Below are 19,365 nucleotides of genomic sequence, written 5' to 3'. Positions count from 1 at the left end.
ATTAATTATCCTTCGCCTTGTGAAGTACAACCAATCTATAGATTATAAAACAGACTACATTGCTTATTGGCAGCAATTCAAATGGTGAAACTCTTTGATTTGAATTATACAGGATTGCACCCACAATCGCGTCTATTCCATCTTTAGTCTTTTGCCTGGGATGAAGGGACCTTTGACTCTCAAAAACTTATACCCCCAAAATCTTGTTAGTCCTTAAGGTGCTACTTAGTCCAGGTGCTACTGGACTCAAATCTTGCACAAATGGACCTATGTCAAGTCAAACTTCTATCACATAGTGGGATCCAGCCAGGTTTGATAAAAGAAAATTAAGGGAACATTCAGGGCCACCAACTGGTGCTGATGCTCCCTGACGTAAGCTAGAAAGAAATCTCACATTACCAGGTTTTACAGGGCTAGCAAGGAGTCCCATATTTCTGTGTGCAAAAGGGTCTGAATTCCTATAATCTTGCTTGAGTCTGGACACTCATTTAAGTCTAGAATCCTTTTTAGGAAGTGGGGAAAGCTTTCCTTCCTTTTAACAATAAATTTACAATAACACTGCAAACGAGGCAGTTGACACTTAATTCCAATGGCACCCAAGAGACAAATTAGTTGAGTCGGAGTTGTAAAGCATCATAATTAACAGCAAGTTATGAGATCTAAGGGGCACTTCTACATTGAGATTTTATTTCTTACAGAAAAGCAACAGAAGGAGGCAATTAGGCTTGCAGTGTTCCGCGTGAACCAGCACAAAACAATGGATTAACTGCGGATGCCGCCCCCTAGTCTTTGAAACATGACAGATTCATCAGAAAAGGATACCCTACATATGAAGAAATGGTGTAAAAATATACCTAAATGTATATAAGATGTAGATTGCCATGACATAAATTACCACTGTGTTGTTTAAATAAATAAATTATAGCTGTATGTGTCCTTTTTTGCATAATATGTAAAAGGCTACTGCTGTCTTTTGAACACATGGTATTGATTAACTGCTTCCACTCCACCCCCAAAGATCAAGTCTTATAAAATAATCTGTTGTGAAGATTTTATACAGTGTTTCTAGATGCTGCTTCTGGGATAAACCACTTTGTTCTCTCAAACAAGGTCTACGTAAACACTAGAGAGAGTGGGTAAAGAGAACTTTTGCTCCCTCTTCCCAAATACTAGAACTTGAGGGCATCCAATGAAGTTGATGGGCAGTAGATTCAGGATGGACAAAAGGAAATCCTTCTTTACACAGCGAGTGATTAAAATGTAGAATTCGCTGCCAGAGGCTGTAGTGATGGCCACAAGCACAGACAGCTTTAAAAGGCTATTAGATTCATGGAGGACAAGTCTTATCTGTGGATACTAGCCATGGTGACGAAAGACTGAATCCCAGTGCCAGGAGGCAACATCAGAGGAAAGGCCTTGGCCTCTATGCCCTATTGTTGGCTGTCCAGAAGAACTAGTTAGCCACTGTGTGAGACAGGATGCTGGACTAGAAGGGCTACTTGTTAGCAGTCAGACCCCTCCTCTCGCAGAGGGGCAGTTTATAGCTAGAATAACCATAGACACTCTTCTTAAAATATCACCCCAAAGATTCATAAATGCAAGACACTGCCCGGCCCAAAATGACAAAATGGATGCCGGAGAGGATCGAGCCTGGGCAAGTAGTTTAAAGTGTGAGTCAGAACGGCTGACTGTCGATTGCCCCTTCCACGCCCTGGAGAGATGCATAATTTTGGGACAGTAGGTCTCTCAGGATCTACTGACTCACCTTTGGACTAATCCCATCAAAACCCAATCTTACATCCCCTACCCAATTAAGCAGCAGTTAATCAATGCTTAATTCTATTCACCTAACCAATTAGCCCTTCCTGTCTAGTACTTGCAGAGTCATCAAGCCTCTCCCACATCTTTGTTCACCTCCAAAAAGCCCATCAAGCTATTGTTTCGCCAGCAAATACATCAACCTGCCCCAGTGTACATTTTGCCCTATATCTGGAACATCCTGTTTCCCAGCAGTGTGTGTGTGTTGTGCAACCACATACACCCCCACTCCGTGGGTTTCTTTCCTCTTCTGCACAGAACAAAATGCTGGCCATTTTGCTCTTCAACCTGCTGCTTCCATGGACCTCTTCAAGACTGGTAATTATTGTCCTTCCCCAAAAAAGCTTTCCCTCTTTTCTCCCTGATTTCCTCTTAGTTAGCTCTTGTATGTGTTTTTAGTGTGTCTCTATGCATGCATTTCAGTCCATTCCTATTCTTTTAATAAAAAAACCTTTCCTGTTGAACATCTGCCTGGTTTGAGTGTTCTCTTAAGGGGAAAAATTCCTGGTATACATTGGTGGAGATCCCAGTTACCCACCTCTCACTCTGTTTCCTTTAGCTAATTCCCCCAACTTAAGTGGAGACTGTCTCTTTGGGTAACACACTGGTCTGATTCATCAGGGCTCTTCCTATGTTCTTACTAATAAATTATTATTATTAAATGGTATGTCAAAAACAAAAAGAACACAACTTCACTTATCAGAGAAGTACAGTTGCAGTTCTGGAGGCCTCACTTCAAAAAGGGTGTGGACAGAATGGAGTTAGTGCAGAGGAGAGCTACGAGGAAGATCGGGGGCCTGGAGACCAAGCCCTGTGAGGAAAGGCTGAAGGACTTGGGAATGTTTATTCTGGAGAAGAGGAGGTTGAGGGGGACACATGATTGCTCTCTTTAAGTATCTGAAGGACTGTCCCTTAGAGGAGGGCTGAGAGCTGTTTCTGTTGGCAGCAGAGGACAGGACTCGCAATAATGGGTTTAAATTAAGGGAGGGAAGGTACCAGCTGGATATTAGGAAAAACTTTTTTACACTGAGAGCTGTTCAACAGTGGAATCAGCTGCCTAGGGCAGTGGTGAGTTTCCCCTCACTGGCAGTCTTTAAGCAGCAGCTGGACAAACACTTGTCAGGGATGCTGTAGGCTGATCTTGCATTGAGCAGGGGGTTGGACTAGATGGCCTTCAGGGCCCCTTCCAACTCTATGATTCTATGTATCTGGAAGCCCTCTCCCCCAACAAAAGGAGGACATGAGCTATGAAAATGGTAATTGGATTTGGCAGAGAACTGCCTTCACAAATCAAATGGCTAAAGTGACCGGAATATTTTAAAGTTTTGACAACTTCAAAATAAAGTCAACAAACCTCAGCATATTTTACGGAATGCTTTGTACATTACCTCTATCATATGAAGCCTTTTATACCTTCCATCTTTAAGAAGAAGTCCGTTCCACCCAACTAAGGGTCCCCAATAGGGTTCCCAGGTTCCTCCTGACAACTAGTGGGGGATGGGGGAACTTACTAGGAGTTGGAGGGAGATCCAGGCTACGTCGCCAGCAACACTGTGACATCACACCAACACTGGGTATTTGGGCAAAAATGTGATGGTAAAAATGCCTTCTACCATAGAGTTTTGCCCAAATACCAGAGCATCACTTTAATGCTGCAGATGTGATGAAGTTACTTCCAGTACACACTGGAACTGATGTCACCATGTTGACAGAGATGTAGCCTGGGCCTCTGTCCTGTTCCTTGTAAGTCCCTCCATGAGACAGCTGATCAGCAGCAGGGGCGGGGCCTGGTGACGGGATCCTCCGCCTCCAACCGGGGGGGGGGGGGGGGGGCTGGCAACCCTAGTCCCCAAAGTAGTGAATATTTTAAAAACATTTAAAAAACTCTAGATATTTAAGATACTATAAACAATCACAAACAACAATTAAATAAACATATAAATGGGAATGAGGCCCACCAGAAATGTCTTCACCCACTGGGGGAAGACAATGATAGCATCATACTCCGAACAAGAACTTGCAGCTCCCCCTAAAATTTAGTGTCCCTAACAGCCCACATAAGCCCAGACGTGCAAAGCTTGGAAGCTAAGCAGGGTTAGTACTTGGATGGGATACCACCTAGGAAAAATGGAGCTGCTAGGCAGATGAAGGCAATGGCAAACCACCTCTGCTCATCCCTTGCCTTGAACGCCCCATGACATGGAACTGTATGTGGTCGCTGTGAGTTGGCTGCAACATTTTCACTATGTACAAGGAGTGGCTGCTTAAGTTTGGTTGCAGAGAAAGCCAGGATAGACATGTTTTAAATAAAAAAAAATCATATCTTGCCTGTCCTCTTGGTTCAAGATGGCTTACATTAATAAATAAAACATCCCCAGCTAAAAACCAAAGATGATATAGCAAGCCCCAAATCCCCCCCCCCCAAAGATACCTGCCATTTAAACTTCCTCAAAAGCCTCAGCAAAAAGGTAGGGCTTGCAGTGCCTCCTGAGAGGTTTGTGGGAGATAAAGAGAGGTTTATAGAAGAACTTTGCAGACACATCGAATTTTCAATATTCTGGCTTGAATGTCTCCTAACAGGCCAAGAGGTCTGCATCTATGAACTTTGCAGATTTCTTTAAAAATTATAATTTCCTTCATGTATCTACTGGTTCCTGTGAGCAACATTTTCAATGCACACAAGCGGCGTGCATCACTGGGAAGGAAGCAGGGACCTCAGTGGGGTATAATGCCACAGAAGCCACCCTCCAAAGCAACCATTTTCTCGAGGGCAACTAGTCCCTGGAGATCAGCTGTCATTCCAAGAGACTCCCCCAGGCCCAACATGGAAGCTGGCAACCCTGCAAGTCACCCAATAATGAGCAATCGCCATGCAAACCTGTTGACAACATTTTGTAAGACTGCATCTCAAATCTAAGGCAGTGACAAGGGATTTTGTTTTTTAAAATGCCCTAAGGATTTCAGCGTGCATTGTGTAACATTCTTAATAGATACATCTGTAGAGCAAGTAAGACAATGCCTTTTATTGGACCAAGGGGCCATTAAAACACAGAGTTCTTTGATGCTTAGCTATTATATCACCAAAAGGAACATATTTCTTATTTACTGCTTGGTGTCTAGAGGGACCTTTGTAATTTGAACCCTATTGGCAAGGCAACACTTAACTGTCTGTAATCTAGTTAACAGTGGCCTGGTTCTTTCAGTGGGTTAGTCATGTTAGTCTATTGAAGCAACATAAAACAAAAATCTATTTTAGTGCCTTAAAGACTAACAACATTTATTCCATCCAGCATGAGCTTTTACAAGTTAAGAGTTCACTTCTTCAGATACTATGAGGAGGATATTTTCTATATTTTGATAGGGAAAATTATTGAAGGGGAACAAAGGCATGCCCGCCCCACCCAAGTCTATGAAAGAGAAATATCATTATCCAGGAGAGGCTGTAGGTCACCAACAGTGTTCCCTCTAAGCTGGCTGGATGTGGAGGAGAGGGGAATCAAACCCAGTTCTCCAGATTAGAGTCTGTAACTTTTAACTACTACACCAAACTGGCTCTCAATGTTGTAAACAACGTTTTAAACCGTTTTGGGCCTCTACTTGGGAGAGACCCAGGTAGAAATACCTAAATAAACATAAATAGACATACTTCTAACACATCTAACAACTCTGTTGTGCAAATGGAGGTTCAACCTTCTGAAATATGACTTCCACGAGAGCTGGGTTTGTTGAGGGCCAATAAACTGAAGCTCAGTCCTGAGCAGACTGAGGTGCTGTTGGTCAATCACAAAGTCACCTGAGGACTGAGGAGTCAGATTTATAAAATGGATCATGTCAAAAAGAATGCCTGAAACACTGTCTCTTCCCTGTAGACTAGCATCCAAGGTTGCCATCCTGGATTACAATGAAGGCACACTCTTTTTTGGAAGGGACAGATGAGACAAGTCTGTAGACCTTTGGCCTAAGAGCTATTTGGGCACAGCGTATCTCTCTTTGAAGTCTACGGACAGGGAACTTAGTGATATTAGTCTGAAATGCGGCAAACACTGGTCAGTCAATCACCTCTTCTCTTTGATAGGCCCTGTGCTAAAAAACCCATTAGCACCATGGCTTATCTGGCACGAGTTTGATGGCTTAAAGCATTTAGTTTAAGGCTCTGATATGGGTCAGAAAGACATAAAGCTGTCAGCAGCAACTGCAGCTAAGAAAACATTTCTGGTTAAGAACCGTCATAAACGCTTGCCTCACAAGGGCCGACTTCGCTTTCTGCCTCAGCGACAGTGAGGCTGCACCACAGGGCCTGTTTGAAGAGGCCTGTTCCAATTTGCTGCGCATGGCTGCTCGTGTACTGAGATAAGGAGCCTGTCAGCCGACAAAGACTTTGAATGGGAAATAGAAATTCTGACAGGGATGTTCAATCTCTCTCCAATTACATTCTTCTTTTTTTAAAAAGATGTTGGATTCCTTTTGACTGACCAGAATGATTGCTAATTACTTCAGTAACTTAAGCCTTTTTTAGAGGTGAGGATCCAAAAGAGCCCTGTGTGTATGTCTGGAATTACCTTAGGCCTTCCTTCCAGAGAGGCTATATTCTTTTACCCAGCTTGGGAGGGTCGCTTGAGCTTTAGGAGTTGTGGTGGGGGGAACTCAAGCAGCTGAACTGGGAATGGCTAACTTGAAAAGCTGTACAGAGTGCAGATATCAGTGCTGCGGTACGTTTGTATAGTCGTAGATTTTAATATCGCTCAGAAATATCTCAACATCAAGACACTTGCAAGCAAATTTCCCACGGTGCTGTTTTGGTATTGAATGGACGAGGCAATTCTAAGAACACTTTCCTGGCAGTAGCCCCACTGAATAGACTTTGGTAAGGCTTTTTTGTCATCAAGTCACAGCCAACGTCTGGCGATCCAATAGGGTTTTCAAGGCAAGAGATGTTCAGAGGTGGTTTGCCATTTTGCGCAGCAACCCTGGTATTCCTTGGTGGTCTCTCATCCAAATACAGGGCTAACCCTGCTTAGCTTCCAAGATCTGATGACAGCCTAAGCTATTCAGGTCAGGGCATACTGGCTTTAGATTAATTAATTTCATTTACTTCATATACATCACACCTTTCTCCCCAATGGTGATCCAAAGCCGCTTACGTCATTCTCCTCTCCTCTATTTCCCCTCACAATAATCGTGAGGCAGTTTAGGCTGAAAGTATGTGACTGGCATCAAGGTCTCCCAGCAAGCTTCCATGGCAGACTTGGGATTTGAACCTGGGTCTCCCAGATCCTAGGCCAGTACTTTAACCACTATACCACACTGGCTATTAGGATGGCACTGTTAACCTATTAGTGTGGGTGTGAGGTGAGGAGTAATTAAGAGAAATATTTCTAAAGCCTGAAATGTCATGGTAGTTTTATCATGAAACACATCTTAGGTAGAAAGTGCTGTGAAGTCACAGTTGACGTATTGCGGCCTCATAGGGTTTTTCAGGCAAGAGACATTCAGAGGTGGTTTGCCATTGCCTGCTTCTACACAGCAACCATGGACTTCTTTGTTGGTCTCCCACCCAAGTACTAACCAAGGCCAATCCTGCTTAGCTTCCCAGATCTGACAAGATTGGTCTAGCCTAGGCCATACAGGACAGGGTGAACCTATCTTACTCAGTATTTTTTTAAAAAAACCATGGAGGACATAGTGCGTTTATAAAGGCTAAAGTATAAATCACCTGTGGACAGGGCAGATTACAAATCATTTATCCATTTTTATTTCTTCAATTAAAATTATGAAGTGGTGGCGGCTACAAGCATGGACGGCTTCAAAAGGGAATTAGATAGGCATATGGAGCAGAGGTCCATCAGTGGCTATTAGCCACAGGGTATACATAGGGACTCTGGGACAAGTGATTCTCTGTCATCTTGGTGCTTGGGGGGGTCAACAGTGGGAGGGCTTCTAATGTCCTGGCCCCACTGGTGGACCTCCTGATGGCACCTGGTATTTCTGGCCACTGTGTGACACAGAGTGTTGGACTGGATGGGCCTTTGGCCTGATCCAACATTGGCATCTCTTATGTTCTTATGAAACAAAACACTGTATTTAAAAATGTAGAAATGTGGTACATTTATTTATTTTAAAAATATTATTATTTAGAAGAAGTTGGATTTATACCCTGCCCTTCACCAAACCCAGTTCTAGAGATTAGAGTCTGACACTCTTTTAATTATGACATTTAACTGAAAGGTCACTTTACTTTAGTGATGCAGGCCTGAAGCTAGTTTATAGCTTTGGAAAAAGTGCAGAAAAGGGCAACTCGAATGATAAAAGGGTTGGAACACTTTCCCTATGAGGAACGGTTAAGGCGCTTAGGGCTCTTTAGCTTGGAGAAAAGAGGACTGAGGGATGATCTGATTGAGGTTTATAAGATTATGCATGGGAAAGAGCAGGTAGAGAAAGAGGTACTTTTCTCCCTTTCTCACAATACAAGAACTTGTGGGCACTCCATGAAACTGCTGAGCGGTCGGGTTAGAACGGATAAAAGGAAGTACTTCTTCACCCAAAGAGTGATTAACACATGGAATTCACTGCCACAGGAAGTGGTGGCGGCTACAAGCATGGACAGCTTCAAGAGGGAACTGGATAAGCATATGGAGCAGAGTTCCATCAGTGGCTATTAGCCACAAGGTATAGCTAGGGGCTCTGGGGCAAGTGATGCTCTGTCATCTTGGTGCTTGGGGGGGGGGTCAACAGTGGGAGGGCTTCTAATGTCCTGGCCCCACTGGTGGACCTCCTGATGGCACCTGGTATTTCTGGCCACTGTGTGACACAGAGTGTTGGACTGGATGGGCCTTTGGCCTGATCCAACATTGGCATCTCTTATGTTCTTATGAAACAAAACACTGTATTTAAAAATGTAGAAATGTGGTACATTTATTTATTTTAAAAATATTATTATTTAGAAGAAGTTGGATTTATACCCTGCCCTTCACCAAACCCAGTTCTCCAGATTAGAGTCTGACACTCTTTTAATTATGACATTTAACTGAAAGGTCACTTTACTTTAGTGATGCAGGCCTGAAGCTAGTGTGGTACAGGGAAAATCACAGTGTCTCCTAGCAGTTCCTGCTCTCACTCAAGAACATGATCTGTGGTGGCTTGGGCTCTTTCTGTTGCTGCTCAGCTGCTGAAGCAGGCACTTGCCTGTAGGATGTTCAACAAAGATATTTACAAAAGCTTAAAGGGACACCCTGAAGGTGTCTTAACAGTTTGGCTTAACAGTTTGAATGCTGTTTGTTAATGATTATTTGATGCTTTGGTTTGAATGTTGGTCTAGTTTATGGCAAGCCAAGGGTTAAATCCCCATTCTGCCTTGGAAGGTCGCTGGATGATCTTGAGCCAGTCACACACAAGTCACACACACTCAGCCTCTCCTACTTCACAGATTACTGTGAGAATGAAATAGAGGAGCAAAGCCACCATGGATCCCTAGTGGGGAGAAAAGCAGGGGATAAAAATCGGGGGGGATCCAAATCTGTATACTGCATTTATTGTTGTTATCCACTTTGGGGCCTGACCACATTGTGAGAAAAGTGGGGTAAAAGAGATTCACTAAATCAATAAACTTTGGTCAGATGTGAGAAACTGATCAGCCACTAAAGGGCCTTGAGAAGGTCATTCTTTGTGAGATTAACCTATCCTCACAGGACTGAAATAAAGATAATCCTACTTTCATTGTTTTGTACTCTTTGGAAGAAGTGCAGGATGCAAACGCCAGGAATAACTTTCATGCAATAAAAAAGGAAAACCAGTATAGCAATTCTTCTACAGTCAGCAAGGGAAGAGTAGATGTATCAAATCTTTAAATGACTTTGATACCATAATGATACCAGCTAATTGAGTCTGCAGGTTTTATATGAAATAGAGTCCTGAGTATAGTCCAGCAGAAGGGCTCTCAACAACACCCTCTAATTATCGTGCTAGAATAAGGGGCATGCTTACTAATACTTAATCCGTTAAGAGCCCCACTTTAACCATTTTAAGCCTACCAACTATGTGTCTTTTCAAAGAGTTCTTAAATTGGATAGAAATTAAAAAAAACACACAACACAAACACAACCAACTTGCTCATTCAACTCTGCATTGGCATGCTAAACACCAAGTTATAAAATAACATATTTAAAATGGATTTATTTTAAAATACTTGTAAGGATTGGAAAAAAATATACCATCATTCCATTTCAAAAATGCATGCATAATTATTCCACCGAGATGAGAAGGAACATCCATTACGACCTTCAGTAATAGACAGACTGTCTGCACGTTCAAACATTATGCTAAAAGTCTGCCTAAAACAAGACAACTCAAATAAGTCAAGTGTGAAGTTCCTCAAGAGCTCATCCTAAGAAATTCTCCAACTACAATAAATAAGGTGAATCCTGAAAAATTATCTCCAGTGCTGCGAATATGCTGTCGCCAGATTTAAAATGCTCGAGAGACTAGGAAACTACTAGAATATTTGTCTTGGGAAACTGGAGTACATAAATATGTGAAGAAATCATTTCACTTGGACTGGAAACAACTGAGAGGAATTTTCTACATGGCAATGGAAGACATTTAGCTTTGTATTGAAATTGGGAGGGGGGGTTTAAAGTACATGCATAGATGCTCTGATGTTTACCAGGAACACTAGAGAAGGGAAGCAAGAATACCCTTATTTGACTTAGATGGCAATATCTTTTTCTAACAGACCTTACAATGCCAGCAATTGTTAGAACGGATGGATGCCAAAATTTTACCCACACATGCTGTGAAAATGGAAGAAATTTTTGCTTCACGCAAGAGTGAAGATGAGCATACTCTCACACATAAGTTATCCATAACATTCAACATCAAATGCTAAGAAGTCAGAATGTTCCAAATTAAGGTGGCAATTACTCCTAAGGGACACAAAGACACAAAACACTCATCCTTTTTGCCATGGCAATTGGCAAAAAAAGTTGACACTGTACCCAGTCATGGATCTTCTGCTGGTGTTGTGGCCATCAAGTATATATTTATTTGTTCCCCCGAGAGCACTGTGTTCAGGGTCTCAAAACCATCTGGCCCCCCTGGGTCCCAAAGATGCCAGGCTGGCTACAACCAGGGCCAGGGCCTTCTCAGTGGCGACTCCTTACTGGTAGAACCAGCTCCCAAAAGACATCACGGCCCTTTGAGATCTTTTACAGTTCCTCAGGGCCTGCAAAATGGAGCTCTTCCACCAGGCCTTCAATCAACAAGCTGCATCTCACATCTAACAACTGAACTGTGACAAGGCCCTATTCCTTGGACTACCATCAACAGCCTGTGCTGCCCCATAAATAGATCAAGATGAGTTGCTCATCAACACAGAATGAATATCCCAACAGGATTGTTTCTGCCATCTCTATGTAATACTATTATTATTAGTTTTGTTATTTGTTGTCTCTAGCACTTTATGATAGCTCAGTTTTTTATGACTGTTTTAGAATTGTTATTTTATGTGTTTGACTTTTATGTAAATCGCCCTGAGCCTGCTCTGGCAGGGAGGGTGGGGCATAAATTGAATAAGATAAATAAATAAATATACTCCTTTTATACCCCACCTTTCTCCCCAAAAGGTTCAAATCCCCAGTCATCTGTGAAGGTAGTGAGTCACCTTAGACCTCAGCCTAACCTACCTGTCATGGTAATAAATGAAGAAGGGCAAAAAGAACCATTTATGCCACCCTGAGTCCCTTAGAAGAAGGGTAGCCTAAAAATGTAAGAGAGAGATAAAAGCAGGGCTATTTTTGGGCAGGAACGCACAGGGACGGAGTTCCGGCTGGCTCCCAAGTTGGCCATGCCCAGCAGGAACTCATTAACATAATAGGCCACACTCAATGGCAGAAACTCATTAGGATTGGCTACATTAGGGGTGTGTGGCCTAACATGCAAAGGAGTTCCTGCTACAAAAAAGCCCTGGGTTTTGACAACAAACAAGGTAAACAGAACAACAAGCAAAAGGTGGGTGTGGCTGGATAACCACACTACTGGTAACATGGGGGTGCAGCCTAATGAGTTGTGCTGTCAGGGGTGTAGCCTAATATGCTAACGAGTTTCTGCTATTAGGTATGGCCTATTATGCTAATGAGTTCCTGCTGGGCTTTTTCTACAAAAAGAGCCCTGGATAAAAGGATGCATGCGATCCCAATATTTGGGACAGGTTTTGAGCATATCCAAGATTGCAGTTCATTTACTTCACCACATGAAACTCACTGAAACTGAGAACTAATCCATCCATCTGTGGATAGTCTTGCCCAAGACTCCATTTCTTGGTCATGCAAGACTATGACACAATCTAACACCTGAAGTTTTCAACTCTGGATTGGAAAATCCCTGGAGAATCTTGGGTGGTGCCTGGCGATGGCGGGGTTCAGAGAGGGGAGGGACCCCAGCAGGGTGTAATACCATAGAGTCCAACATCCAAAGCAGCCATTTTCTCTAGGGGAACTGATCTCTGTATTCTGGAGATTAGCTGTAATTCTAGAAGATCTCCAGGTCCCACCTGGAAGTTGGCAACCTTACAAGCAACTAGCTTTTACTGATAATGATGATGGCTGTTGGCTCACAAAATGCTGAGCTTCCTATCTTGACAGCTGCAAGCCAGCAGGGCCTGTTATTGCCATTTTGTTTCAGGGCGGCTTGTGTTGGGCAAAATGCCTCACAGATAAACTTGTAACTACTCACAGCAAGCCCATGCGACTAAAACAAAAGTTCTGGAATAATAATACACTCTCCCACTTTAAAAAAAAATTTAAAGAAGGGAGGTGAACAAAAGGCTTGCTTGGTATGACAGAAAGGAATGCCAGACAATGGGCAAGCATTTAAAGTAGCCATTAAGTTTCCATTAAGCATCAGGTTCACTTACAGGCCAACACACATACTGGATATTTCCCAAGCAGTTTTAAAGATTAAAGTTTACTGCCCTTCAGAGTTTCAAACTAATCTATACTGGCTGTGCCTTCCCTGATGTCTGATAGGGTAAAAACGAACAGCTGTAAAAACTGCATTCCCTTTATAGTTCGAATTTGACACAAGAAAATACTTCGCATTTCTTTTCATATGCTAAACCCATTAGGATTATTTTATAATTGACTTTAATGAGCCCTATTATTCTGTTCATAGCGGAAAAAAATGCTCATGATAGCTCCCTTCCCTGTACTCAGGAAACGGTGCCAGATCTGAATTCCGCTTAAGCCCGTAAGATTAATTTATGATAGTCAGAAGAGCAATAAATGAGTTTTGGCCATTGGGAAGTGTTTCTTCTGTCATATTTCCTTCAAACTTACATGCATCACATTAAATTACAAGGTTAAAAACATTTAGCCCCAGCACTCACCCCCTCCGAAGTATATCGTCCGTAGGAAGGTTGCTATACCAGTTCAGTTTTTGGGAGGGTAGCCATGTTGGCTTGTGGTTGAAGAGCTAGATTCGAGTCCAGTAGCAACTTAGACACTGATACGATTTTGGAGGTATACACCTTTGAGAGTCAAAATTCCCCTCTTATCTGACAAAGGGAGCCGTATCTCTAGAAAGCTTGTACCCCAGAATTCTTGTTGGTTTCTTCACTTGAATCGAGCTTTTGTACCAATTTGAACCACTAAAAATTTAGATCATAGTGTGCCCCAAGCAGAGAGCAAGAGAAATAAGGTAGATGGTGTTAAACGACTCAAGAAAGTGAGCTGAATCATACCCTGAATGGAAAGAAAACTCCTGTGACAGCCACTAATGGATATTTATGTTACATTTGATAAAATAGGGCAGTTAAGAATGAAAAATCAAAATAGCCAAAATTTTAGAAAACACTTTCAGTACTGTATTTACATAAATCTGCTTTTAGAAACCCAACAGTAAGCGTTCACTCAAAAAATAAACAGTTTAATTCCAACATCTAATGTGGAGGAAGGATTCTGAACAGACCCATGTCACTACTGGACTACTGAAAGTTATACTTGGATTCATTACTTTCAACGAGTTGTCAGGTAACTTTTGTAAATTTTTCATTTTCCCCCTTACTACGCCCCAATATTTACCTTTCCATGTTTCTCAAGCTTCTCAGAATTGTGTGGTTTTTAAAAATTAAGAAATGCTAAATTTAGCAATTATATACTCAATTATATACCCTTAGCTGTCCTACACAAAGTCAGACCATTGAACAATCTTGGTCAGTACCGTCTATTTTGACCTGGGATAGGTTTCCAGGTTCTCAGACAAAGTCTCTCCTAAAATCTGCTACCTAAGATCCCTTTTTAAATGGCGATACCAGGGATTGACCCTGGGACCATGCACACGAAAAGTGTGCACTCTACCACTGAGCTACAACTGTTTCCTGAATCACGGATGCACTTCTTGGCCAGAGAGTCAACAATTACAGTTTCCAATTAGTACTATTATGGGAATTCAGGTTTGAAGGTTTAGCGGTTTTTTTTCTAGCAAAAGACTGTGCAATCATCATGGTTCAGTATACACTATGATACCTTCATCTTGCAGAATTTCAGCCATGTATTCAGTTACATACCCTTGTGTTAAATAATACAATTAATAGTGGTTAGATGCACAGGAGGAGGGAGAATTCTAATTTTAACACATGAGCAAAATATCCAAGTTTGTTTATATAATCAACTTTGTCTTACCGCATCTGTGACATCTATTTCATATACTTTCTTAAATGTCTCCCGCTCAAAGAATAGAAGTTTTCCATGGCCACCCCCTTTCTTAACGGAAGTACCAGTAACAAGTAGTTTATCATCTGGGCTGAAACAGCAGTCTGTCCTGTTGAAAAATAAAAACGAATGGATTTTCTTGAGGTTTTGTTTATGTTCTGTGTGAAATACAGGTGGTTTGTAAAATCCTCAAACTTCTAATTATGTATGACAACTAAAATCACAGCTGTGTTCCAAAGGCTTCAAAAGGGAATTAGATAAGCATATGGAGCAGAAGTCCATCAGTGGCTATTAGCCACAAGGTATAGATAGGGACTGGGGCAAGTGACGCTCTGTCTTCTTGGTGCTTGGGGGGGGGGTCAACAGTGGGAGGGCTTCTAATGTCCTGGCCCCACTGGTGGACCTCCTGATGGCACCTGGTATTTTTGGTCACTGTGTGACAAAGTGTTGGACTGGATGGGCCTTTGGCCTGATCCAACATTGGCATCTCTTATGTTCTTATGTTATATAAGTCATCAAACTAGGCAAAACCAACAAAATGAGTGTATTGTCAAGATTTCAGCACCAGAGGAAAAAAGGCTTGTTTAGAGAGAGCGAGATAAAAATCAGGAACAGTTTCAAAATCTGGCTACCATCATTCATTCGGTAAGTAGATCATAAAATTAGTTTTCACCAACAAAATATCCTCCTGTTTTAAGTGGCAATGTGAAATTGTAAACAGGCGAGCAAGATGATTTTACAATATCGTTTGTTCATTTTTCTCTCAAAGCAGGGAACAACCGTTCAGCACTTCTAATACAAATTCAAGATTAATAGGGTTTTTTAAATTAATCTCAGACTTTGAGGTAAGAGCTGTTGGCAAACTGAGGGTAAAAGCAACATGATTGGATCAATTTATTTATTACATTTATATCCTGCCATTCTTTTCATCACAAAACTCAACACATTGGCTTGGATCCAACAATACACAAAAAGAAACATAAATGTGCTTCGCGCAGTTCAACTGGTGCAAGATCTTGTGTAATACCTAGCGTTTTTTCCCTTATACTAGTGCCAAGAAATTGCACAAGATCTTGTGCAAGTAGAAATGCAAGTGGGGATACAGGTTGACTTAGTGCAAGAGGCTACTACGGCCTTTTTCTTGTATTTCTGCTTGCGCAAGAACTCTAGTGTAAGTGGAAGTTTTGTATTGGATACAACCCACTGCACACAGAGTTTCCAGGTGGTCTCCCACCCTGGCAGACTGAGCAGCTGAAGACTTCCTTCACTTCAGCAAGGGTGCTGTAAGATGTGTCCTCCAATCAGGCCTATATATTTGGAGCTGCTTCTGCAAGTCAAAGGTCCAATGTAAACATAACACCACTTCCCTGCAAACGTATCATGGGCCACCACGCAGATTCCTCCTCAGGTGGGAAGGATAGAGGAGGAGGGACCCAGGGACATAACACCACCACAGTTGCAACACCTTTCGAAGCCCCCTTTGATGTGCAGAAGGAGCTCCAGGAGCCTAAGCCAGCCTGCTCACTATGGGAAACAGCTATGGTTGCCAAGTCTGTGTTGGGAAATTCCTGGAGATTTGGGGGCAGAGCCTGGGGATGGATGGTGGCGTTTCGGGACGGAGCTAAGAAAGGATGTGATACCACAGAGTCACCTCGAGGTGACCGTCGCATGGAACCAACTGCCGCGCCAGCCGAAGATGGTAGAAGGCTGACTTGACAGTGGCTGCCACCTGGGCCTCCATCGTTAAAGAGGAGTCCAGGAGCACCCCCAAACTCCTAACCCCCGACGCTGGTACCAAAGGCACCTCATCGAAGGTCGGGAGAGGGAGACCCAACCCTGAACCGATCCAACTCAGGCCCAGGACCTCCGTCTTCGCTGGGTTTCGTTTCAGCCGACTCAGCCTAAGCCAACCAGCCACGGCCTGCAACGCCCAATGAAGGTCATCAGGACCGGAGTCCGACTGGCCACCCAACATCAGATAGAGCTGGGTGTCATCTGCATATTGATGACACCCAAGCCCATAACTCCGGGCAATCTGGGCGAGGGGGCGCATATAGTTGTTAAATAACATCGGGGACAGCACCGCCCCCTGAGGCACCCCACACTCAAGAGGATGCCACCAGGACCACTGTTCCCCAATTGCCACCCTCTGTCCCCGACCTTGGAGAAAAGAGGCAAACCATTGAAGGGCAAGCCCTTGAATCCCCACGTCGGTGAGGCGTCAGCAGCTGATGGTCGACCATATTGAACGTGGCCAACAGATCTAACAACAGCAATGCCGCCACACTGCCTCGATCCAGATGCCTTCGGAGATTGTCAGTCAGGGCAACCAATGCCGTCTCCGTCCCATGACTCGGGCGGAAGCCAGACTGGAAGGGATCCAGGACTGAAGCATCATCCAGAAAGCCCTGTGACTGTAATACCACCGCCCTCTCTGGCCGATAGTTGGCCAATTCGGCCGGGTTCAAAGATGGCTTTTTAAAGAGGGGGCGGACCATAGCTTCCTTGAGTGCTCTGGGGAACCGTCCCTCAAGAAGGGACTTATTGACAATCTCCCACAAAGCACCTCGAAACTCCTCGTGACCCGCCTTAATGAGCCAGGAGGGGCATGGGTCAAGGTCGCATGTGGTTGGGTGAACAGAAACGAGCAATCTGTCAATTTCGTCCAAGCTGAGTGGGCTAAAACACTCTAAACCCGGAACCAAAGGCGCGCAAGCGGCCTCAAGTTGGCTCACTGTCTCAATTGTGGCGGGGGGGGGGCGGCGGGGCAGCCAAACTTTTTCTTCGAAATAAAAGCCTCACAGCCAGTACCCAATTCCCTATCGTTTCACCTGCCCTGTGGCAGGTCTGTCAAAGACCAAATCGTACTAAATAATTGGGCTGGGCGTGAGCTTGCAGATGCAATCTCAGCCGCAAAGAAAACCTTCTTAGCAGTCTTGACTGCCATCTCATAAACGTCCTATAGGATGCTCTTGATGCCTCGTCACGAACACGACGCCACTGTCTCTCTAGTTGTCTCAGTTCTCGCTTCAGCTGCCGCAACTCCTGGGTATACCAGGGTGCCTGCCTAAGACGAGTCCAGAGAGGACGCCTGGGTGTGATCTCGTCAATGGCTGCGGAAAGCTGGACATGCCAGTCCTCCACTAGTTCATCTAACAAGCTGCCAGGTGTCTAGGATCCCGCAGAGCCCTCTGGAGCCGCAATGGGTACATCTGGGCTCATGGACGAGCATAAATCTGCTCTCCGCCTACTAAGGGTCGGGTGGAACCTTCAGACGGGCCTTCAGGGCCAGGTCGTTGGACCATGGCACTGCCTCAGCAGTAATCCGACCCCCCTCCACCCCCGCCGAAACAAACTGCGAAAGTCCCAGGACCGCCATGGATGACACTAGGTACATAGCTCGGCTGGAGGCCGCATCCTCGGCATGGACGTTGAAGTCACCCAGTAGGGATGTGCATTTCGGGATCCCGAGCCGAAAAAAAGCCGAAAATAATGGTTTTCGGCTTTTGGGATCCCGAATTAGCAATTTATGCGCTTGTCCGAATCCCAAAAAAAATCCCGAAAAAATTCGGGAATCCTGAAAAATTCGGGTCCATTATAACCAATGGGGCCATTGAAGTCAATGGCAAAAATCTTCTTGAAAATTTGTGGGGGGCTGGGGGGGAGGGGGTTTGGGATAGAGGCTCCAAACATGGAGCGTGCTTACTGGAACCTCTCCCCAACATACCCACCAAGTTTCAAGACAATTGGACCAGGGGGTACAATTTTATGGGCCCCCAAACAGGTTGCCCCCAGATCAGCTTGTTGCAGTTTATTCCCGGTTTGCCGCCGAAATTCGGCGGCAATTCGGCAACATTGTATCCTATGGACCTTGGAGTGGGTATTGTATCCTATGGACCTTGGAGGGTGGTTACTAGAACATCTCCCCTACATACCCACCAAGTTTCATGAAGATTGGACCAGGGGGTCCAATTCTATGGGCCCCCAAACAGGTTGCCCCCACCCCATTGTTCTCTATGGTGGGGAAAAAATTACTTTTTTCCCACCATAGAGAACAATGGAGGGATGGGGGTGGGGGCAAACTGTTTGGGGGAGCATGTTTGCAAACTTTTGCCAGACCAGCCAGCCCCAGCCACACTGCAGCAGAGAAGAACCATACAAGTGCCCCCCCACAACCTGTGCCGCCAAACTGGGTGCCCAAACCCCCCAAACCAACACAACTTGGCTCAAACCAAAGAATCTCTCTACAGCAGCAGCACTGAGGTAGCATGTCTGTGCATTGCCAATGCCAGCCAGACAGGCCCAGCAGCAGGACCATAGCAATCTGCCTCCCCCACAACCTGTGCCAGGTTTTGGGCAAATTGTTGAGAGTGGGGGGTTGGTCAATGGTAACAATCCTTTTTTAGCCTGTGGCCAGTGGCCACCTTTGGATTTCCAAAGTGGAGCGGACTAGTAGTCATCTCTCCTTACAGTCTCTCCTGGCCATGGAGCAGGCGGGCTGGGTGTGGTTGGGGGAGGGGCGTGCAGTGCACAGGTTCTGCTGCTGTCCCCTGCCCTGAACAGGGGACCAAGCCCGACTCCCAAGTTCCCAACTCCTTTTCAGTCTCTGGGCAGCCCACCTTTGGATTTCCAAAGCAGGCTAGGCAAATAGCGCTTCTGGTCATGGAGGAGGGGCCTCTGGGGTTGTAAGGGAGACGTTTCTGTGTGAATCTCCTGCATTGCTGGGAACGGGGCGGGGAGACCCACAAGCTAGCCGCTGTGTGGCTCGGGATGTTTTTGCCTGCCTGCCCCTGCCCGGTGGGGGTGGAGCTATCTTACTTCCTTGCTGCCACCTTCCTAGAGGTAG

General features: G+C 44.4%; 1 protein-coding gene across 1 annotated transcript in view; it reads right to left on the bottom strand.

Moving 5' to 3' along the window:
* Nucleotides 1-19,365, bottom strand: part of WDR70 (WD repeat domain 70) — a 161,566-nt gene that overhangs the window by 20,346 nt on the left and 121,855 nt on the right. Inside the window, exon 13 of the mRNA XM_015420162.1 lies at nucleotides 14,490-14,628. Coding sequence (XP_015275648.1) covers nucleotides 14,490-14,628 — 139 coding nt within the window. The remainder of the gene's footprint in view (nucleotides 1-14,489; nucleotides 14,629-19,365) is intronic.

The sequence above is a fragment of the Gekko japonicus genome, unplaced genomic scaffold (genome assembly GCF_001447785.1).
Source record: "Gekko japonicus isolate JY-2015 unplaced genomic scaffold, Gekko_japonicus_V1.1 scaffold86, whole genome shotgun sequence".
Taxonomy (NCBI): Eukaryota; Metazoa; Chordata; class Lepidosauria; order Squamata; family Gekkonidae; genus Gekko; species Gekko japonicus.
This window is presented reverse-complemented; position numbering and strand designations above follow the sequence as displayed.